At 41.5% G+C, this 23,874-nt stretch overlaps 1 protein-coding gene across 3 annotated transcripts in view; it reads left to right on the plus strand.

Annotated features, from left to right (window-relative positions):
* STK24 (serine/threonine kinase 24) overlaps window positions 1–23,874 on the plus strand; it is a 123,925-nt gene that overhangs the window by 80,213 nt on the left and 19,838 nt on the right. For all 3 annotated transcript variants that reach the window (XM_034758223.1, XM_034758226.1, XM_034758225.1), the window contains exons 6-8: window positions 10,701–10,886; window positions 18,305–18,450; window positions 23,135–23,258. In XM_034758223.1, coding sequence (XP_034614114.1) covers window positions 10,701–10,886; window positions 18,305–18,450; window positions 23,135–23,258 — 456 coding nt within the window. The remainder of the gene's footprint in view (window positions 1–10,700; window positions 10,887–18,304; window positions 18,451–23,134; window positions 23,259–23,874) is intronic.

Raw genomic sequence — 23,874 nt, forward strand, 5'->3', positions numbered from 1 at the left:
TTTTTTTTTTTTGCCAAGTTATCACTCAGTCCTGAAAGAGTATTGACTTCTCTAGATTGGTGGACAGACCCGGTCAGTGTATGTGCAGGCATTCCCTTTGTTCACCCTCAACCTTTGCTGATATTGGTGACAGATGTATCTGCCCTAGAGTGGGGGGCTCATCTTGGTCCCCTCCAAACTCAGAGTTTATGGTTCTCAAAGGACCAGTCTCTCTCTCTCTCTATATATATATCAACGTTCCCCTAGCCTGTCAGGCTTTCCTATCCAGGTCAGTGTGTAACCTCAGAATTTGACATTACTGTATGTATCCAGAACTTGATATTACTGTCGTTAGTCATTTTTGTGTGTTTAGCTATTGTTAGCTAGAAACCAAATACTACATAGCTAGAAACAATTTTAGGTTCTGAAAGGCAAGGTTAAAAGGTCCTTGTTTGGAGTTTTGCTAATTAGATTGAAAAACAAAAAATTAATATACCATAAAAATAAAAGGAATGTTTGGACAGTCAACCTTGGTTTAGTGCCCCTAAGTTTTATTGTTGTTATAACTAAAAATACTAAAAATGTTTTAATAATAAAAAATGAGTAGTTTGCTAAAATTAGGAAAATTGGTGACCCACTAGGGGTCACTATGAGTTATGTGCTTTGCTTAAGTTAACTATAAAAAAAATTAGGCAAATAATAAACTTTGAAGCAGTCCGAGAAAGCTTTTCTTTGGGTAAGGATCTGGCATCTAAACTCCCCAGCAGCTGGACAGAAGGAGGGGTCCTGGACAGAAGACTGGTTGCTGATTCCTCGTAACCATTTCAAACTTTGGGTAAATATAAATGTTTGGGATGCTCTGAACCTTCTGCAACTCTCTGTGTGTGTGTGTGTGTGTGTGTGTGTGTGTGTGTGTGTGTGTGTGTGTGTGTGTGTGTGTGTGTGTGTGTGTGTGTGCGTGCGCTTGAAACGCAATAAAAAAGTAGTTTTAGGTAAAAGCACTCTTGTTTGTACCAATCATTTATCAGACAGAGGAGCTATGTCCCCATTGATTTGTTCCTGACACCGCATGGTAACAGATTTGGTGAGCCAGTTGCCAGGAGACATGGAGAGGAGAGGACAGCTGGTACAAACGGTTTGCTGTGCAAGAGGGGAGGACAGCAAGGCAGTGTAGAAACCTATAATTTTCCCATGTCATAGTCCACAAGTCAATTTACATATACATTCCATTACTGGGACTCAGGGCTCAGGCTGGTGGCCTGGTCGAGGGAGAAATTATGTCAGAAGGAAAGGGAACATCTAGAAAGAAAGAACCATTGGAAATGGTTTTGGGGAGCAGATTTACTGATGATATATAGGAGCATGGTAATGGTCTTTGGAAGCCTGGAGTCTTCACTGTCCCTGGGGCGTTCCTGCAGCTCTGTAAGCAGATGGTAACAATGGTAGTAGAGAAAGAGATAAATCAGTTAAAGGCAGGAGTAGAAGAGTTAAAGAAAAATAAAATTGAGATAGAAAAGAAAGTAGTCAGAAGATAGTCAGACACCCTCTGGGCAACAAACCTGACTCAAACAGCAAATATAGTGGCACTGCAGAAGCAGGTGTGTGACAATGAGAGAGAGAGAGAGAGTGTGATGGGTTGAAGCAGGAGGTATTTGGATTAAAAAAGCAGACCCAGATAGAAGCAGGGTTAGAGCCTTACTGAAGGAATCCCAGGATAAGACCCAGGCAGGTCATGGGAATGTAAAAGACAAAGTTGTGCTCTCAGAGCCATGTTGGGAGAGCAGAAGTGAATAGCGACAGTGATTAGAGAAGTCGTAGTCTGTGTTAGAGGGCTTTCCATTCACCCCCTCCCGTGGTTCTTGTCACGCAGACAGAAATCAGAAGTCCAAAGTGCAGACAATGCAATGTTTATTGGGGTTCCAAGCAAGCATATCCATAGCTCTACACACCAGCAGAGTCTGTTCTGTTCCCAGCTCTTGACACTTTAGAGCGTTTACCTCATGTCCCCCTTTCCCAGTTCTGACACCCCAGAGCCTTGCCTGTGTCCTCATTCCCACCTCCGCCTTCTTAGCAGGCCCAAATATACCTGCAATGCATTTCTACAGTCCCATCTCTTACAATTTATGGTCATGTTCCATTTTGGTGGTTTGTGGGTCTGGGGTCTTCATCCCACCTCTTTTGTATCCCATGGGAGGGGTGAGGAGTGAGGTTGTGCAAGGCACAGGCATTTCTTTGGTCTTATAGTGTTTTATACCTTCCTCCCCCCCCACATCCCCTTTGCCTACTGATTGTTTGACCTTGCCTTGAGATGGGGTTGAGGCAGTCTTAAAGTGTGCTCATATATTACACTCCCACCATGCCCTGTAACACTTTAACTGCTCTATCCCTTACCTCTTCCCATTATACTAACAAACCCGTCCGGCCAGACAGAAGCAACACATACAGTGTCTTTGTTCTTTGTTGACACATATTAGTAAGGATATAAGTGTATCAAAGGTCAAACCCAAAATCCTATCCCAGGCTGACAAACAAGCCTATATACTAACAGTCTGGGGATGGGTCAGAGAAGGACCCTGGCTTGTATCCTTCCTATTATGATTATGAGAAGGATGATCCCCAAGAGCTTCCAGGCAGTCCCCGTATGATCCTTTGCTTGAAATACTGGAAGAGTTACGGAAACTCCTGCCCATAGCCTCTATAATCCAAAGAGGGGAAGAATGGGTAGAGATAAGGTCCTTCTCCCCTGACCAGGTCAGGGCAGCAGGGAAATCAGTTGGCCTGTTAAACCACAGCACGGACTTGGGATGGCTGGCAAGGATAGCTGGCACCCCCAGTCTTAACTCCGGCGGATTTGGTGGCAATGCCCACTCGCCTCTCAGAGCCAGGATAGGGGTTAGAGTACAGGGTCCCAGATGCTTTGGCCCACAGAGCCCCACTTCTTTTTAGTTTGTTAGATTTGTTGTTGTTGCCTGTATTTTAAAGTTTTTCTAGGCTTAGGTTTCTCTTCATTCCTAAGTCGTTCTTTACATGCCTCCATTTACGTGCCCCCTCCCACCCTCCCCCGGCTGCTTCTTTCTCCACAACCATCCCTCTCCCTCCTTCTGCTTCTTCTTTCTCCATAACTCCACCTTACTCTTCAGCTTTTTCTTTCTCCACAAACCCTCCCCCATTCACTACCCCACCCCGCTGCTTCTTTTTTCTTTTGCATTTTTGTGTGTTTTGTTTTATAAGTTAATGGTTAATGCCACAACTGGAAGTATTTTTACTGTCCTTGAAAATGTGATTGCCAAGCAATAGGAGTGTTAACTCTGCTACTGATTTTAATTATTGCCTTAAAAAATAGTTGTTAAAAAAGTCGTAAATTAACAAAAAAGGATTGGGCCAAAAGACTGCCATTTATTTTCATGGCCATAAGGGGAGCTGTGGCGCCACATAAAGCAACCCTATTAAAGCAATAGCCTCCCAAATAAGACTCTAAAGGAAGGCAAGGACCAAAGGGGAAGAAAGGAAAGAGAAGGGAGACAGGCCCTTCAAGGGTTGAGTCAGAGCCCCTAATCCCTGGCGGGTGGAAATTTTAAAAATGGCTCCTAAGGTACAAGCCAAAGGAAAAAAGTAAGTGGCTTGCCCATGCCGGAACTTTTGTTAAGGTTGGCTTTGCACGAAGGAAAGACCCCGAGTACACCTTCCACCACCTCTCCTTAAGGAGGACAGTCATCCTGAGCTCCCCTAACAGTGGCACATTTGGACATCAATGGGTAGCAGGGGAGGTTCATGGTTTATGTGGAATTTGACGGAGGGGCGTTCAGACAGAATTTGGTGTTAAATTCAAGTGCCACTTACTCCTTAATATGTACCCAGAATAAAAACCTGTTTGGACCTCTGGCTGGAGTTAAGACTTTAAGGAATTTAATGACACCGGGGGCATGCAGAAGGATTTTGTATTTGATGGGGCAAAGAAAAATAAAAAGGCAATTGGCTTAATGGATTTTGGAAGAGAAGGGATCCTAGGCATTAATATTTTAAGGGAATTAAGGGTCCTATAGGAAATGCCTCCTGGCACACCCTGAGAGCCAGTGGCGATTTCAGCAAGCTACCAGATAGCACCCCTTAAGGCATCTGAAAAAAGGAAGTGGCCGACATGGCCCCCAGAAGTTCTAGCAATTGCAAAAACACACTGGTAGGTGTGGGCCTAAAATACAATATGGTAAAATTAAGGCAGAAATCCTAGTTATAGCCCCTGAGCCCCCACCCCAGAATCAGGATAGGTATCCAATTGATGGGCTTTTAAGCCCAGGTAGTTTAGTGGAACATTAAAGCCCCAATGGTGCTGCATTTTGGCTGGTCTTTAAAAGTGATGGCAGAACTTGGAGGCTGGTAGTTGATTTCTGCCCCTTAATCAGGTGATGCCACTGATGGTCCTCATAGTGGCTAAGCATCAGGAGGTGATGGCCTCCGTTGTAGGAGGGGCCCAGTGGTTTTCAGTTTTGGATTTGGCCAGTGCTTTCTTTGCTATCCCTTTACATCAGGAGAGTTATTACAGATTTGCTTTTACCATTCAAGTTGTGTTCTGCCGGGGTCCCCATGGGCTGGAACAGTGCCCCTATTATTTGTCATGTCCATGTAATCAAGATGTGGAATGGAATGCCTAAAAAGGACAGTGTAATTTCTTATGTAAATAATATCCTGGTTGCACTTAGACCAGGAAAAAAAATATAAAGGTATTAAACAGGGTGTTATAAAAAATTCAGAAAGTTTAAAGTTTGACGTTTAATGTAAGCTCTCCAAAAGCCCAATTGTGCTCCCAACAAGTAAATTGCCTTGGAGTAACTCTGGGACAGGAGGGGCATTCCCCGCCCAACAAAGAGTGGGGCTGATTCTGAAACTCCAGACTCCCACAAATGTAATTGCTCTTAAATCCTTTCTGGGAATGGTTAATTTCTCACAGTTTTATTGAGGAATTTTCAAAAAAGGCAACCATGCTGCATAAATTATTAAAAAGGGGGGGGGTGATGGTAAAATAAAACTGGGGCCCTCTGCAGCAGGAAGCCATGACCCAGTTAAAACAGGCCTTGGTTCAGGCTCCATCTTTAGCATATCCCTGGGGGACAGCCATTTGTGCTGCAACTGGCAACTACTGAGAGGGGGGTGGAAGCTGTACTAAGGGTACATCTACATTACTCGCCGGCTCGGGGAATCGATTTATCGCATATCGTGTAGATGTGATAAATCGATCTCTGATCGCTCTCCCGTCGACTGCTGAACTCCAGCTTGGCGAGAGGCGGAAGCAAAGTCAAAAGGGGAGCGATGGCCATTGATCCCGCACCGCGAGGATGCGAAGTAAGTGATTCTAAGTCAATCTAAGATACGTCGACTTCAGCTACGCTATTCTCGTAGCTGAAGTTGCGTATCTTAGATAGATCCCCCCCAGTGTAGACCAGGTCTAAGAAAGAACCATGGTACAGGGCTCTACCTTGTGGCATATGCCTCCTAACCTTCCAGTAAGGGAAAACAGGGGATTCACCTCCTGTGAAAAAAGGGTTTAGGCACTAGTTTGGGCTTTGCAGCACTGGAAATATCTGGTGAAATTGTCACCTGTGCTATTAAAAACTGCCCGCTTTCCAGTAAAATATGTACTCACTGGCAAAATTAACAATGGCCATATGGCCAGCCCCAGCAAGCCCTAAGCAAACCTAGGGCTAATAAATTTGCTGATCTGTACTCAAAGCACAATTAAAAATTCAAAAGCCCCCTCCCCCCAAAAAAACCCAACAAACAAACCAAAACACACACAAACTGAGACCCAAATGGGTTTAAGTAAAAGTTAATAAGTTTAGCTTAAATGTTTAATGTACCTCCTGCTATATAGGGAAGGAAAAAGTTTGTTTTGTCTTGTGTTTTAAATTATTATCTGTGTGAATGCTAGAAGATTGTGAAAACAATGCACTCCTGTGTGCTGCTTTTGCTGGCGTTTGGTGATGTGAATTTGAAACCTGTTGTGTTCGAGGCATAGGAAAACTTCCCATAAATGACAGTAAAATGTAGTGAACAATACCTCGACATTACTGCTAATCCCAACATCGGGAAGAACAAATCACTCTTTTAGGCCTCTTGAACTAATATAATTCAGTAAAATTAAAAGGCTTAAACTTAAAGTAAATATTAGTGCACGAATGAGCAATGTATCATGTTTTGGGTTACAAATGGTCTATGCTGGCGACTATGAGAATCCCTACCACTTCAGTAGCAACAGCACCATCCTCATGTATGCATAAGAGACTAGTGGGGGAGCAGATTTGTTAGTGGGAGGAATTGGAGGCTGTGCAGATGGGTTCAGTTGTTGCTGGGTGGGAACTGACAGGCTGTTGTTTAAGCCCAAGTGCATTCACTTGTGGAGTGAAATCCCTAAGCAGACAGTTCCGGGAGAAAAGCCAGTTCATTTTAGGCTGAAACAATCCCTTTCAACCCCAAACACTGGTCGAAAAGGTCTGGGGGAGGCAAAACTGCAAGTGGTAACAAAAGGGGACTGGAAAGTTCCTTTGACCTGCACTTTAAAAGCCCCAGGTTCTGAAAAAAATTATAATAAAAAATGTTCAATTAAATAATATTAAAAGCAATTGGCACAGGGGTAGGGGGTTAATAATAGTGCAAATAAAATAAAATGTTAGGCATTGCTCCTCTGAATTTATCAACGCCCTTGAGGGTATCCTTAAATCAGCTAAATTCCATACAGGATAGGGTGGCAATTCCAAAAAAAGGACCAACCTTGCCTCTTGCAGGCTGTTGGTGCCCTCCGGGGTAATGTTTCCTTGGCCCTAGCATGCATGCTAATGCAAATGTAAATTATTAATATGGTAAAGGACAATAATATAAGATGGTACGAGTAGAATATTCCCATTAAAAATTAGAAGCATTATTTTAAAAAATTCCACCCAGACTAAAAAAAAAAAAATGCAATCCTGGTAGAAAATGGTACATTTTACCTATTAAAAAAAAATCTGGGAAAATCACTATATTTGTCTTGCTGATGTCAAAAGCACAAATAAAATGGGTTTCCCCTATTTTGGACTTATTATTCAAACAGCAATAAAACCCATAAACCACAAGGCGTCGGTAACAAAAAAGGTCCCAAAATAAAAAACAAAATTAAAAGCCTGCTTAAAAAAATAAATACACTAAAAATACCTTGCAGCCACAAAAGATGTATCTAAAAATAACAAAAAGAAAAAGACATTATGCCATTAATCCATTTGCAAATAAATCTATAATTGTTTATGTGGATAATAATTGTGTATGTCTTAAAAGTTGGTGCTCGGTGCTCATAATTAATTATTTGCATCATGTACCTCAAACCACATGAAAACAAATTAATTAATTTTTTTAATCATATGACAGCCCTACAGGATAAAAAGAATCATGATTATACATAATTTTAATCGCACTGCTAAACAATAATAGAATACCATTTATTTAAATATTTGAATGTTTTCTACATTTTCAAATATATTGATTTCAATTACAACACAGAATACAAAGTGTACAGTGCTCACTTTATATTATTTTTTATTAATATTTGCACTGCAACAAAATAGTATTTTTCAATTCACCTCATACAAGGACTGTAGTGCAATCTCTTTATCACAACAGTGCAATTTACAAATGTAGATTTTTTTTTTTAACATAACTGCACTCAAAAATAAAACAATGTAAAACTTTAGAGCCTACAGGTCCATTCAGTCCTACTTCTTGTTCAGGCAATCACTAACATGAAAAAGTTTTACATTTACAGGAGATAATGCTGCCCACTTCCTACTTATAATGTCACTTGAAAGTGAGAACAGGTGTTTTCATGGCACCGTTGTAGCTGGTGTTGTAAGGTATTTACGTGCCAGATATGCTAAACATTTGTATGCCCCTTTATGCTTCGACCACCATTCCAGAGGACGTGCTTCAAACAGGGTTCAAAAAAGAACTAGATAAATTCGTGAAGGATAGGCCCATCAATGGCTATTAGCCAGGATGGACAGGGATGATGTCCCTAGCCTCTGTTTGCCGGAAGCTGGGAATGGGCGATGGGATGGATCACTTGATGATTACCTGTGCTGTTCATTCCTTCTGGGGCACCTGGCATTGGCCACTATCGGTGGGCTAGACAGATCTGGGCTAGATAGATCTTTGGTCTGACCCAGTATGGCCGTTCTTATGTTCAGATCCATCACATAGATATCTGCCACTTGAACTCGTAGAGTAATTAATAGCAGTAGTAGATTGTCCTCCTCTGTGTGGATCTGCTCTGGAGAGGAATGAAACAGACAGTTAGGTTCCATGTTTGTACATAAAGTCTTTTACCATGTACATAGCAATCATATTAGGAAATTACGTTGGGCACTTTACATTTAGTTTAAAACATGAATATGTAGGTTTAACACATTTCCAACTTAAACACATTTTTCCTAGAAGCTTTTCTGAATGAAGTTTTTAGAGAAATTATAAAATTCACTTCAGTGAGGACATTTCTAGAATTTTTTGCCTAGGTTTACCTAGAAGTTTTTCTTGGGAGGGCAAAAAAAGCCACTTTACATGTAGATTTTTTGCTCTGATAACACAATCCTACATTTTTTTTTTCACAATCATGTGTTTTCCTAAATAACGAATGTTTTACATGATTTGTTTGCTTGAGGTAAGGATTACATTTCTACCAAATGTATTTTTATATAAGAGGGGAGGTGCCCTGGTCTAGTTAAGTCATGAAAATATAACTGAGTGTATGTATGTTATAAAATGTTGAAGCTGACCAAAAGAATTGCAGGAGCTTCTGCTTTCTGTCACCTGCAATTCTTTTGGTCAGCTTGAACATTTTATAACATACATACACTCATATTGTTATATTTTCAAACATCTTGGCTATAACTACTGGTTGCTATATTTTACTATTTGGTAAAGTCCCAACACATTTGATTTATTAATGCAGTGTTTGTTGTAGCTGTGTTATTAGAGATATTAGCGAGACAAGGTTGGTGAGATGTCTCTCTGAAGAAGAGCTCTGGGTAAGCTCAAATCTTGTCTCTCTCGCCACTAGATGATCCAATAAGAGATATTGCCTCACCTACGTTCTATCTATAATTTATTAATATATTTTTGCATCAATATTTATGTCAGTCCCCCACAGTATGGAAGCCTACAGTTCTTTTATAGTTGGTCACTTTTCACACCATGATCTCACTTTAAGGTCTATCTGAAACTTAGGAAAGCTGCATATTAAGTGTGCTGCATGTGAAGAGCATATTATCCTTGTACTCTGAGACTTGCATGGTCTTCAGATTAGTTTCTGGATGGAATTTAAAGCATTTTGACTTACAGAGCCCTACATGTTTTGGGCCCTTACAATCAGAAATATTGCTTCTCTGGGTGAAGCTGTGTTGTCAGCAGAGACATTTGAGCGTACAGTCCTCTGATTTAAAGGGCGGGGGGAGTTCCTGGCAGCTTGTCTGCTGTAAGGAACCTCAGCTATGGATCTCTGTTCTTCTTCTCTTTGCTCTCTCAAGGCCTGGATCTGTTAATCTTCAGAAGATGCTGCAAGGCATATTTGTTCTTCCAGGATGTGGTGGGTGAAGGATTTGGGATAGTTTTGGGGTTTTATTTCCTATAGTAGGCTTTTTGTGTGGATATGTTATGGGTTTATGTGCTGATCATTGTGGACATACCAGGTTATAACTTTTGACATTATTATATGGGCTATATTGTATTGCAGCTTGGCTGAAAATCTTTATATCTTAGTTGTATTAAGGATTTTTATTTTTGCTTTTTTAAATCCTTGTATATGGCCTCAGGTTTGGATAGGAGTTTAAATTAATTAAATAAACACGATGATTGTAAAGTGATGTTTTATTAATTATAACATAAAATGCAAATCAGATGTGATACTTAGGCCTTGGCTACACTTACCCGCTAGTTCGACAGCTGGAAATCGAACTTCTGGGTTCGACTTATCGCGTCTAGTCTGGACGCGATAAGTCGAACCCGGAAGTGCTCGCCGTCGACTGCGGTACTCCAGCTCGCCGAGAGGAGTACCGCGGAGTCGACGGGGGAGCCTGCCTGCCGCGTGTGGACCAAGGTAAGTTCGAACTAATTCGAACTAAGGTACTTCGAACTTCAGCTACGTTATTCACGTAGCTGAAGTTGCGTACCTTAGTTCGAATTAGGGGGGTAGTGTAGACCTGGCCTTAGTCAATCAGGTGCAACTATCATATGTTTGTTTCTTTAAGGGCACTGTTCCAAAAATCAGATTGACCCATGTGAAAGTAATCTTGGCCTTCTCCAGAAAGTTTATTCAATTATTGTGTCCCATACTTAAAACTTCCATTGGAATGCAGTAGGTTGTTGAATAAAAGAGACTAATAGGTATATTTTATATGAAGAGTAGAAGCCCGGAGTTCTAGAGAAGAGGTTCAGTCATTTTTAACAAGATAGTATTTTCATTCAGTAAATGAAACATAAGATGAGTTAATTCTGTGTTTTGTTCAAACTACTATATTTTTCTAGGAGACACAGAATAGGGGAAGTGCATACAAGGTAACCAGTGGTTCTTGATAAAAATAAATCATGCTCTTGAAAGCAGTAATTTGCAAGAAAGTTGTAAAATAAGCTGTTTCTTTCTTCCTCATTCCTCTTTCTCTCCCTCCCCCCCTCCCCCCAAATCTCTGTAAATATTGTTTTTATTACAGGCAGATATCTGGTCATTAGGCATAACAGCCATAGAACTTGCAAACGGAAAGCCACCACATTCAGCGTTGCATCCAATGAAGGTTTTATTCCTCATCCCAAAGAACAATCCACCGACACTGGAAGGAAACTACAGTAAACCCCTCAAAGAATTTGTTGAGGCCTGCTTGAACAAGGAGCCAAGCTTTGTGAGTTTTACAAATATATTCTGTTTTTCATACAAATAACATGTAGTAAAACATTTAAGTGTTTTGCATGAATTCCTTGTAAGGAGCTTTTTACACCAAGAAATTTTAGAATAGAAATCTACTGCATGGGGAGTCAGGACAAGATTTAAAAGGAAATTCATTTTTATTTAAAGCTGAATTACATTTTATAGTGATGACTGACTGCTAGCTAAAGCAACAAAGATTTTGTAATTTAAAATGTGTATGAATTGTGGAGCTTAGTACATAGAATTCTTCCAAAAAGGCCTAAATTGGGAATACAGCCGTTATGTAGAGATTTTTTGTGTGTGTGTGTACAGGTATACTAAAAAGGACTTTCACCGTGAAGAAAACTTTTAGATAAATTAGATTTAAAGCCTCAAAGTACAGTACTTCTAACATTTTTTCATAATATGTTTTACTATGCACTAGAGTGCTGTTTTTTTTAAAAAGTGAACAGAAAAACTTGTGGCAAGCTCTTAGTTCTTTGTTTCTCGTGTGCTGAGATCTCTGTTCCCTGCAATGCTTTGAGTGTTTCTTTTTATATGTTCAGGCTTGAGTGTATTTTGACTAATGTGCCACACACTAACTGTCCGTATGGACAGTGTTACTGTACAGCAAATGGGAGTAAATTAGAATATACTAGGAAAGTTTTCATGCACACAGGAGGGTCCACATGAACAATTAGTGCCTAGCATGCTAATGTGCTGTAGATTTACACCTCATCTTGCTGCACACTAAATATTCATTTTGACTTATTGTGTGACATTATAATAATTTAATTGCAAGCAGATTTATATTGCACACAGAGTAAAATTTGTACACAGAAGACTTTATAGGTGTTCAGTTCTGACCAGTATTGTTTATGCCCTCTCAAAACATGAGAGCTTAATTCCCAAAATTCAGAATGCAGAGGTTCTGTTACATATACATTGGAACAAGGTTAGGATTACTAAAACACCCCCCCCCCCCAAATACACACAAATGTTGACATGCCAAATTTCAAACAGATCTGATTGTCTCAATTTTAGAACACTTGGTAAAACTGACTTGAAACTGTCATGGTGCTCAACCTCTCAGTGTTGTCTGTGTGACATTGCACCCCATATTCATCATAGTGGTATCATCATTATATGATTATGATGAATCTTTTACAAAATATTTCATGTGAGGTGTCTATGAAAAAGTTATGATTTGCTGAATGTGATGATCCTACTTGTGTGCACGTATCATTTTTTATATCTAAAGTTATGAATAGTGACTATGTATCTGTATTTCAAATGTGGTTACAACTGGATGACAGCCACCAGGCAAGATGCTTCCAGTCTAAACAACTGATTGTGAAGGGCCTATTCAAGGTAATGGGCCATTAAGGGAAACAATCAGCCTTAGGAGAAGCTTATCCCTCACCTGGTGAGCCTTCCTGGCAATGCTGCAGACAGCCTATGGACAGTGGCTGCTCTGACTCATCGGAAGCAGGCAAGGGCATGTGACCAGATCACATGAGACTAATCTCCATTTTGGTACCTGTATTTTTCCACAAACTGGCTGGGAATTTAGTTTGGGACAAAGGGTTCCCGCCATACAGAGAAACTATATAAGATTGAGAGTGGCATCATGATTTGTCTTCACTGCCCCACAACTCAACACCTGAAAGAAGCTGTGGAAGACAAAGGACTTGGAACGGGGGAGGGGAACCTAAGCTGCAAGGCAGATGCAGGTTGTGCCATAAGAATCTGCAAGCCTGCTTGTATCATCAATCAGGGTGAGATATTGCTAATTCAAACCCCATTGTGAGGGTTTACGCCCCTCGTTACAGGGCAGCACGGCCTAGTGGCCAGAGTCCACAGTCCTGCCCCTGGTCGCAGGGCAGCATGGCCTAGTGGCCAGAGTCCATAGAATAAGCCCTCGTTGCAGGTCAATAGGATCTTAGTACTGGCTCAGCGGGGGGGTCCTACTGAACCATGCTGAAGCTCACTGGGGGCAAGGTACCAGTCCGTCGCCCCCCCCCCTCGGGTCACTTCCTACTGGCTTGGGAATTGGGGTCTCCCATGAATCCTAAAGTTCTCTGTGGGTCTCTGGGTCCATCGCCTCCCCAGGTTCCTCCCGCAGTAGGGGTTTATGCCAGCCTGTAGAAGCCTCCGTTCCCAGCAACTTCAAGAGTGTTGGCTGGTCCTCCACAGGAGCTTTCCGGTTAGGTTCTTCCCCTGCGGCTGCTCACCCAGACTGAGCTGAATTCCCTCCTTTTTATACTCCCAGAGCACTTGGAGCATGCCCAGTACAAACGGGGCGGGACTTTCTCCGTCAGAGCTACTGGTCTGACGCTGTTGGGGCTAGTACGGTGCGGGGCTGCACAGTCACACCCATTGATCTAATATATTAGACTTAGCTTGCGTTCTGTTTATTTTCTAGGTAAGCTTCTTTGATCTGTTTGCTATCACTTATAATCACTTAAAATCTATCCTTCTGTAGTTAATAAACTTGTTTTATGTTTTATCTTAACCAGTGTGTTTTGAGTGAAATGTTTGGGAAAATCTCAGCTTGGTTAACACAGGCTTGTTGCATATCTTCCCCACAGCCGGGGGGAGAGCAAACTATATTAATGAGCTTGTGCTGTATAGATCCTTGTGCAGTGCGAGATGGTATAATTCTGGGTTTATACTCGAGTAGGGGTGCAAGGCTGGGGAGCTGGGAAATTGGCTGGTGTCTCCTGTTTGTTCATAAGTGGCTTAGGAAAAAGAACTCAGGTAACTCAGTTGCGTGTGTGGCACCACCTGCTATCACGTTGGGTGATAACAGGGCCTGTAGAGGCTGGCTGAGTCACCAGCAGAGCAGTGTGAGAGAGGCCAATCAAGTGATTTGTTAGGGGGCACAGTGGTTCCAACAGCTCTCAGACTGCACTCTGGGGATGACAACGCATCACAGTCTGCATTTGAGTTCTTGCACTCAGCAGCACTGCATAGCATAGAACCATGTAACATTCAAGTCCATTGTGCGTTTGAAGGAGCTGTATCTCTTAAATCCCTTGATCAAGTGACCCCAAATTTGCACCAGTATCTCTGCTCAAGTCCTTCTAGCCCAGGCTTACCTAGCTTTGCATGTGTGGTTCAGAGCACTTTGTTAATTAAAAGCAGGTAATTTGTGTGTGGAGAAAGGGGTGTTTGTCTAGGGAGCCCCCTGACCAAATTTGTACTGCAGAGTCCCCTATGTTTATCTTTAAGAGTGAGTCAATAACTTGTCCTCCTAATGGTCCCTGTGGGACCAGGGCCGGCTCCAGGCACCAGCGAAGGAAGCAGGTGCCTGGAGCGGCTAATAGAAAGGGGTGGCACTCCATCCGTTATTGGGGCGGCACGTCCGGGTCTGCGGCGGTAATTCAGCAGCGGGTCCTTCAGTCCCTCTCTTCCTCTTCGGGGGCACTTCAGCAGCAGCTCAATCTCTCTGCTTCAGTCTTCAGTGGCAGCTCAATCAGGTTTTTCTTGTTTTTCTCTCTTTTTCTTTTTTTCCGCCCCTTGAGGCGGCAAAAAAGCTGAAGCCGGCCCTGTGTAGGACAAAACAGAAGTTTAGTGTTAAGAAAATATTTGTTTAAACAGTCATCATTGTAAAATGATTTAGGAAAATACTGGCCAAATTTTTTTTACATATGTATGCTCACTTTCAAATTTGGGACTGTATGTGAATGTTGTTTTTAAATTCAGAATAGTCGACTCTCAGTGCAGAGCAAATTATATTGAAGAAAATCTGATTTAGTTAAATCTTTGCAGAAAAGTGGGAGGCGGGTGTTTTTTTTTTTTTTGTTTTTTTTTAATGTAAAGGCTGTATTTGTCAGTCAGCAATAGTTTCTTTCCTTATTAATTTACACGAAGTCCAAGTGATGAGCTGGAAAGAGCTCAAAACTAGCATGAAGCAGTTTACCTGCCTTTGGTTTGATTTTTTCCCCCTAAATTTTAGATCAGCTTAAGTGTGTGTGTGTGTGTGTGTGTGTGTGTGTAGATCTTCAGATACTCCTTTTCCCAGGACTAATGCAAATTATTATAAAGTTCTTGAAATGATTTCAGAAAGGAGAGCATCTTTTTGTAAATGTAAGACTCAGGGAAGGAAAGTATCAAGAGGTTAATAACCAAGGTTCAAATTAGTGTAGAGTAGATACGTAACTAAATCAAAAGAAAATTCTGAAATAAAAAACCTAAAATGTTAAGGGCAAAGATAATGATTATTAAAGTTGATATACTGAAAATTCTATTAATTTTTGCTAAAAATTGAAGAGACCATATGGGAGCAGATGCAGTAGTTTGAAAATCAGGATACTATTTTCAATACAATTTTGTAAAAACTCAGACCAAGTAAAATGTTTGACCATTTTAATTAACATGAAACCTATTGCTTACCCAGTGCTGTCTGGTTTTACCTCTTTCATAACGGAATCTTTTCTCATGTTTAAACTCTTGTATTAAGTCTAACAAGGATCTTGCATTTGTGGTAGAAACAAGCCTGTGGACAAACTGCTTATATGAAAATAGTCAAGGAAAAATTATTTATGTGTTTGACAGCTGAATTATCCAGTTAGTGGCATGGACAATAAGGGTAATGGGTGGATCTGTTACCTTCAGTACAATCTAAATAAAGGTATTGGAAATGTAAAGATTTTATTCTGAATATGCCATATTGCCTATTTTCCAACACTTATGTCTGTGTGTCCAGTGTGAAAAGGGGGGAATTACCATAACTCACAAAAACAGACCAATAGCCAGTGACTCAGCAAAGGAGCTTTGAGTCAGAACTGGTATCTTGGCTGGCTTCAGCTCTTAGCCAGTCCTTTGGGCTTTGGCTTTGTTTAGGGCAGTACTGTATATCCTGTTTAGTTACTTTGCCTTCTTCCTGGTAAGTTCTCCAGTACTCCATAATGATTTATTGGGTTGCCTATTTTTTACCCTAAAGCCCCTTTGCTTTGTGTTCATATTGTTTCTTCAAGCACTTTGGCTTTGTGGAAAGACAGGCAGTTTGTACTCTGTTTCTTCTAGAATGTGTTAAAAGTGACTACGTAGTGTCTTTGTGATACAGGTGTTTTAACAGCCTCTATGAGTTTCTCATAGACAGTATTAACTTCCATGTTTCTTAAATTCTCATAGTGCAAAGTTATGTGGTTCCCTGTTGACCCCAGTAGGTCTGTTAAAATCTATTATTTTGTTTCCTCATTTTTCATCTTTGACTTATCCCAACACTTTCTTTCAGGCATCTCCAAGCCCTAGAGACATTACCCCAATTTCACTGGATGAGAATGAGTGTTGTTCTGAATTTGTCAGTGTAGACATGTCAGTCAGACATTGTTATCTGTGTAGATCCCATTGTAGGAACATATATGCTCATGTGCTTGAGATTGGATTTTTTTGAATTGCGGTGTCTGTGTGTACACCCTGTACCACCTCATATTCCCATGCAAGGGCATAAACAGGGAAATGGCCGTGGTTCTTCCCAGTTCCCTCTTACTACCCTGTGGCAGTGAGATTGAACCCAGAGAGTGACTGACCGATTAGTTTTCAGAGACCTTAATCCAGGATTTTTCAACCTATTTGAAGAAGAAGAAAAGTATTTGGTCCACAACTCTCCTTCCCCCATCCCCACCGCCATGTTCAGCCGGGTTTGGTGCTTCACACCAACCAGCACACCTTGTGGTGGAGTCTAAACTCTGAGTTCAAACCCTGCATGTCCTGCAGTGGACTGATCTCAATTAAGGATAACACAGTCAGTGCCTTTTCTGCCTAGGAGAGAGCCACATCTTGGATAAGTGGTTTGTGTGCAAGTCCTTCTCCTCCAGGACCTGCACGGTAAGTCCAGGGATGCTATGCAGAAGATGCATTTATTTAAGCAGTTCATGCGGGTCACCTTGGACCCGGAAGTGACTATTAGAATCAGCATCAACTAGCATCAGCCAGCACTCCCTTGAGCATTCATCATACTCTGGGATCAGACAGTGGAATGGTGAAGAAAGCACTGGCAGAGTCAGCACCAACAATATAGATTCCGGCCATCTCAACACTGGCAAAGTCTCCAACTGGACCAACAGTCTCCACGTTACCTCGGCAGCAGTAGTTTGGTGCTGATGACTCTGGTTCCTGTATGGCTGCAATGTTGATGGCAAAGGCGATTAGTATGAAATGGGCCTCATGGCTGTGGGCATTGGGATTACTCATGGCATACTGGTCATGGCAGAGGACTTGCCTTTTGAGGGAATTGTCCTCTTCAGCCAGAGAACAGATGAAGCGCATCTTTCCCTCAAGGGTTATCTTAAAGTCCCTGGGAATTTATAAACCAACTCCTAAAAGAAGCCTTACGTGTATCAACTCCAGCTAAGGCAGAAGACACCCTTCTTACACATTTACCCTGCCTGGACAATTGAGTGATATGTGACAGAACCCAGCAGAAGTTGGCATCAAGTTTAGAATATTCCCTCTACCTATTCTAGCAGCAGGGTCTTCTCATGAACTATGAAAAATTGTCTTATCCCATCACAGATGATAGAGTTCATAGAAGTCCTAATTGACTGATTCAGAGAGAGCCTAGCTTTCTCAAGGACAGATTTCTGTCAATGCGATCGCTAGTGTTCGGGATAAAATCAAACTTGACTGTGATGATGCAGATGTGTCTGGTAAGGCTGCTGCTGCTGTAGTACACAGACAGAGACACAGCTCCATGCCTGGAAGGGTGGGGGAGGAGAAGCTGGGAGTTCTGCTCCTTTCCCTGCTGGGAGGGGCAGCGGGTAAAGGAGCAGAATTCTGGAGACAGGGCGGGAGGGCGGGGGCGGTGGAGGGCGAGGCCGGAGGTGGGGGCAGCAGCTGGAGGAGCTGCCGGCATTCTCCTTTCCCCTCTGCCTTTCCCAGCGGGGAAAGGAGCAGAATCCCCGGCCCTCTCCTCCAGCTGGGCTGCTGCTGTGTCTTTCCGGTACACCGTACCAGCTATAAATAGCTTGCTGGCACGGCGTACTGGACTACTTGCACTGCTGGTGATCAGTTGTTGTGAAGGTAGGACAAGAAGTAATCAGCTTGTAAAGGAGATATAGGTTAGATATTAGGAAAAACTTTCTAACTTTAAGAATAGTTAAGCATTGAAATAAGCTTCAACCTGTCATTAGAAGTTTTGAAGAACAGATTAGACAAACTCCTGTCAGGAATGGTTGTAGGTATGCTTGGTGCTGGTCTGGACTAGATAACCTCTTTAGGTCCCTTCCACCCTATATTTCTATGTTTCTGTGTTTAGTATTAAGCCATCAAAGTTTCTGATTATATTATTTGTCATGAGTTTTCCTCTTTTGTTTTTCAAATCACGATATGAGAGTCATCTCAACTGTCTCAAATAGAAAGGAAAAAAAGTTAGACTGTAGCTTACAATTAATTTTTATTTTTAAGAGACCAACAGCAAAGGAGCTCTTGAAACACAAATTCATAATACGAAATGCAAAGAAAACATCCTACCTGGCAGAACTCATTGATAGGCACAAGCGGTGGAAGTCTGAACAGAACCAGGATGACTCCAGCTCTGAAGAATCGGATGCGTAAGTTTGTTGAATCTATAACATAATTGTAAACACAGGAATAGAAGAGGGGAATTTTCTCAAGTAGTTGTGTATCATTTTGTCTAGTTAGCTGATGTTCTTTATTTAAAAAACATTGGGCTCACCAGGCATGTGAAGTTAAAAACTTAATTGAAATATTTTGAGGGCTTTCAAGCCCAGAAAGGTGAAAGAAGACTAATTATAAAATATCTAATTTTTTTGTTGAGGAAGGGTGTGTTTTGTAGTATTTCATGTTGCAAACAATTTGCTCCATCTGCTCTGGCATCTCAAACTGTTAGTTTCAGTCATACAGTGCTCAGCACACAGTTTTCTGTCATACTAGAAAATACAAAAAATAAATTCTGTTCATGACTAAATTAAACCAACTCTATTAACCTGAAGTTAAGATTGAGAGTACGTATCAGCAACTGAAAGCTAAAGAATGTGCAAGTACATTCCTGGTGTTTTAAAAATCATGAAGAAACCAAGATGTCTAGAGATAAATGGGACTTGTAAAGGAGAAAAAATGAGGGTTTGCTCTCTCATGCTTCTTTGATGATCTTGTCTAAAGAGGTCCTGAAAGGAAATTTAAAAAGGGGGAGGGGTGCTGTTCTGTTTATTTCTTATCTTAGAAATAGCAGGAATATCAAGTCTGATCTTTCTTGGTTTTGCTGAATGATTTGTTAGGGATTTTTGGGACATGGTTTGCACTTCCCCAGATCTTATTTCGATACATGCACAGTTTTAAAGTATGGACGTTCACAATTAAGGCTTCCAAATATTGGCAACAAGTCACTAGGGCTATAGGAATTGATATACTTAAGGTCATGATGATTAATGGAAATCTGCTTCTTCACTCTGAGGCATAGAAAGAGAAGGAGGGGGATCATTTTCTGGTGTCTTAACCTTTAGAAATGCCTTCAGGAAATATGCCTTTCAGTGGGACTTCCTTTCCTTAGGGAGAACTAAAGAAAATTGGGTTGGCTCGGCCATGAACAGAGGGTATTAATAGTTGCTCCCGGTGGCACTGTAGGTACATCCACTGAATCCATGAAAGATGTTAGAGGGGAACTCATGGAGAATAAATTTTCTACAAGTGCTGCTGTGAAGGTATTCACGTGCTGCTATGATGAGTGTAGTATAAGAACCTGAACAGGATAAAGTATTACTAGTTCCTTCCTCCTTTTTGTGATTGGTGGAAAGGAGAAGATAATAGGTAATAGGTCATTTGAGTTGAGAAATTCTGCCATTTGGTGGGTACTTCTAAACCAATAATTTATATTGAAAAAGCTAATTATATTTTATATTCAAGATTTTATAAAGAGAATAAAAATATCAAACTGAAATCATTTAGTCAATCTCTCTGCAAGTGCAGGATTTTTCGATACTGTACACTTTCTCGCGTCTTGTTCAGTGTAAATGTAAATGTCTCAAAATGTCTTCAGTCTGTCTACATGGTCAAATGCTTGGACAGGATTCTCAATATCAAAGTCCTTAATCGTTGGATATCTGGCATTCAGAGCATGCTCTGAAAGTTCAGCTGATTGGTCTGGGCATCTCGTTGGCATGGCGGACTTGAGAATACTCAAGGCTATATTTTATGGTCAGCTACAAACACCTTTCTCATGGTGGCCAGTACAAACAGTATAAAGACCCACTGAAATCAAACTTGAAAGCATGTCAGGTTGACCACAGCAACTAGAAACCAACAGCCCATGATAGAGCAAGGTGGCAGCAGATTTGTCATGTCACTGTTAACAGCTTTGAAGCAATGTGTATTAACATCTTATTTGAAAAACATGAACAGTGCAAAGCAAGGATACAATATCTTGTAATGGTCATGAACAGTCTTCTCTGTCCCACATGTATCTGTGTTTGTGGTTCTCTGACCAGATCAATATCTTGTTTTTTTTCCTAATTGTTCAATGTGTGATTCCATGTCTCATTTACTGCATACTATTCAAACCCTAATCTGAAGACAAAATTATTAATTTCCTCATGGGCAGTGACAGGGTGGGACTCACCACCTCGGCGCCTCTTGGTGGTTGTGCTGAGAATTAGCTCTTGGTTGCTGGTGCGCCTTTCTCTAGTGGTGTCTCACTGCCATCACTTCTACTCCACCTCTAAGACCTGCGTCGCTCCCTGGACCACAGCATCCTCTTCTGGGCATGGCCCTCTGGCTGTGCTCCACTCCGCTTTCTCCCCCCGTTCTGGGGGAATCGGCTGTCTCTAGTTCATCCACTTGCCGCTGTGACCCACTGTAGCCTTTGGTTTAGCCCCTCTCCGCAAGAGGTAAACTGCAGTCCGAATACTGGCCATCCCCTCTGTGGCCCTTTTGGGACGCCACTGTGGCCCTTTTGGGACTATTTGTGGAAAACAGGCTACAGCTCTAAGGAACTGTGCAACCCCCGAAGAGGAGAAGATAACGCTCTTCCACAGCATCATTGGTGAGACCCCAGATGTACAACTGTCAGGAGGAGCAGGGATCCGAGGTACAGAGACACCAGTGCTCCACCTCACCTCCTAAAGAAGTCTAGGAGGAGGCATCTGCCTTGGCCCTGGCACCAGCACCAAATGATTTTAAGGCATTTCAGTACCTCTTTTTGAGGATAGTAGACACACTGGAGATTGAAATCTCTGACATTGCAGAGAAATCACACAAACTCTTTGAGGTTTATTTCTGCAATGAGCCCAGCACGCATTGCCTTTCTGAGAAATAAAGGGCTTCTGGACCCCTTTAAGGCACTATGGCAGGATCTGCACTGTCTGCCCATTGATCTCTGGGTAGAGTTTAAGGTGTTTATGAACTATAAAGCCCTAAATAAGAGAGTGCCTCTCTTCCCATGTTATATTGCCACAACTGTAGTCAGCAGGAGCACTCAAGCTAGATCCCCTCATTATGAGAGCAGCTGGAAAGGCTTTCTCTGGGAGGGCTTTGAGACTCTGGAACTTGCTCCCTGCCTTGGTCCAAAAATTGCCTAATTTGGCAACTTTAGGGGCATGCTTCAAAAGATAATCTGTTTTGAGAAGGTTTTTAGAAAAGGCTGAGGATGTATTTCCCAGATGACTAAGAGGAAGGAGCAACATTTCCTCTAGATTTCGTTTGTATTGAGTTGTGCATATCATATTTTCATCATGTTTAGATAGACCTTTGACTCTCCAATCCGTTCATTTAAATTGCCCAGTCAGTTTGTAATTAGTCACGGCATCTTCCATTCTGTTAAATATTGAGTTGAAGAGGTTTAAGATCATACTAAGTTATTTTAAATGTATCTTATATTCCGGTGCTGTACTGAACAGGACTTATGACCATGCCACTGGTAAACTATTTAAATCAATACTTTTTCTTATGGCACCAATATAAGTATCTTAGAATTCCCCAAAGATATCATCTGTGCAGGATTCTAACTCCTGGCTCCCCAAAATTGCAAGACTGGTGGAACTCCTAGTTCTCTGCCTCCCCACAACCACTCATTACCCATCTCTGCTGGCTTGAGCCCTGCTCCCCTCCCTCTCTGCCCCAGATCCAATCCCACTTCTCTTCTCTCCTCTCCTCTCCTCTCCCTCCCCGGGGAGGGAGTTGCCTTCACAGCCTGGAGCATGTAGGAGGGTACAAACTGGGCACCTCCAGCCCATCAGCAGCAACTGCACAGGCCCCCTCTTCCTGCACTATAGCTCCCTGCTGGGCTGAGAGGAGTTGCCAAGTGTTGCAGCAGGAGGGCCAGGCAGGTGGAGTGGGACCCTATGCTGGCTGACTGGGCTCCCTACCCCTCCACTCCTTACCCTCCCTGCTCTCAGGCTTCCTGTGGTGCGGAGAGGAGCCTCTGTGGGTTCCAGAACGAGCGCCTGGGCCAATAGGCAGAACAGGACCCGATGTGGGCCAGGCCCTCCTACCTGCTGGGAGTGTCTGCCTCTCCCCCTGCACCCCACTAAGCTCTTTACCCTTCCTGCTGGCCCCAAGCTTTATGTGGTGCGGAGAGGACCCACCATGAGTTCCAACAAGAGGGCCTGGCAGGCAGAGTAGGTGCTGGCTGCACTTGCAGCCACCTAAGATGCACTGCTGTGCAGCTTAAAGGGAGCATTGGCTTGGTGGTTGGCTGAGTTACTGTGGAACTGATGATTTTAATGCAGCTGAGGTTTAATTTAATTTTATTGATTGTATAATTATGTTTGGGCCTCTAGACATTTGGAGAGGCATATTTATTTAAATTTAAATAAATAAATAAGACATTGACTTCGTTCTTATTTGGGTTCTCTACATAGCCTACTACAATGCTAAATGAGCATGACTGAATTATGTGTTCCAACTTTCCAAAAACTTTTGCCAACTTTCCAGTAATTTGGAGCCCTCTGCTGGCATCTGTTATACTGCTAAAAAGTAATATCATTGGAGTCATACAGTTTGAGAAACCATTGTCAGAGGTAGTAAATGAACGTATGTCTTTCTCCTTAATCTTTATTTAATACAGAAAAACATCTTTGTTCAATATTTAAACAAAATCTTTACTTAAGACCCAACCTAATCATTCTTACCACATGCCTTGTTTTCACTGGCCTGAGAAGCATGGTGTTCTAAATTCACTCTCAAATCTGAAGGTTTTAAGCTTATTTTGGCATTACTAAATCAATATTACTAATGTAGTAAAGGAAAAATTCTGAAATGTCTTAGTATTTTTTTTAAAAGTGAAACCGATGGCCAGGCCACAGGCGGTCGTGAGTCAGGGGACTGGATCTTTACAATCAGAGAAAAAGACCCCAAGAATGTAGAGAATGGAGCAGCCCAGCCACAGGAACTAGAAAGTAATAAGGTATTAATGTTTAATGCTGAAAGATCTACTTCTAAACATACGAATCTAGTTTAGTCATCCAACGTTTTTTCAATTTTTGTTTCACTTAAGATACTCCTTTGACAGTTTAAATATTTAAAAATCTGCAAAAAGACTTTTAAATTATGTAGATTACAGTTGTTGCTTATATTGCATAGCTCTTATCAAATTGATTTCATCCTGTAATACTTTTTCATTCTTACAGTTTGATTTTTTGTAAATACGTGTGATGTTGTTTTTAAATATTTTATTATGGCTGACTTAGCATTTTGTACCTGCGTGTGTCAAGACATTGGGAGTAAGATCAGAACCTTTTCATTTTTAGTAAGCTTCACTGTACATTCTTGGAGAAACATTGTTATGTAATGCACTTTTGTCGTACAAAATCCTAATCTTTAATCATTCTTCATATTGAATTCACACCCACACATAATGTAATCACTTTACACATACTTTGATAGATGGTATTAAAACGTAATGTACTACATGAATTAGTTCATATGTATGCATGTTTACATACTCATTTTTATGTTTAGATGTGTATTAGAACTAGTTTTTTTATGAAACAAATATAGAAAGCAATGAGGATGCATAGCTC

The sequence above is a fragment of the Trachemys scripta genome, chromosome 1 (assembly GCF_013100865.1).
Source record: "Trachemys scripta elegans isolate TJP31775 chromosome 1, CAS_Tse_1.0, whole genome shotgun sequence".
Lineage (NCBI taxonomy): Eukaryota > Metazoa > Chordata > Testudines > Emydidae > Trachemys > Trachemys scripta.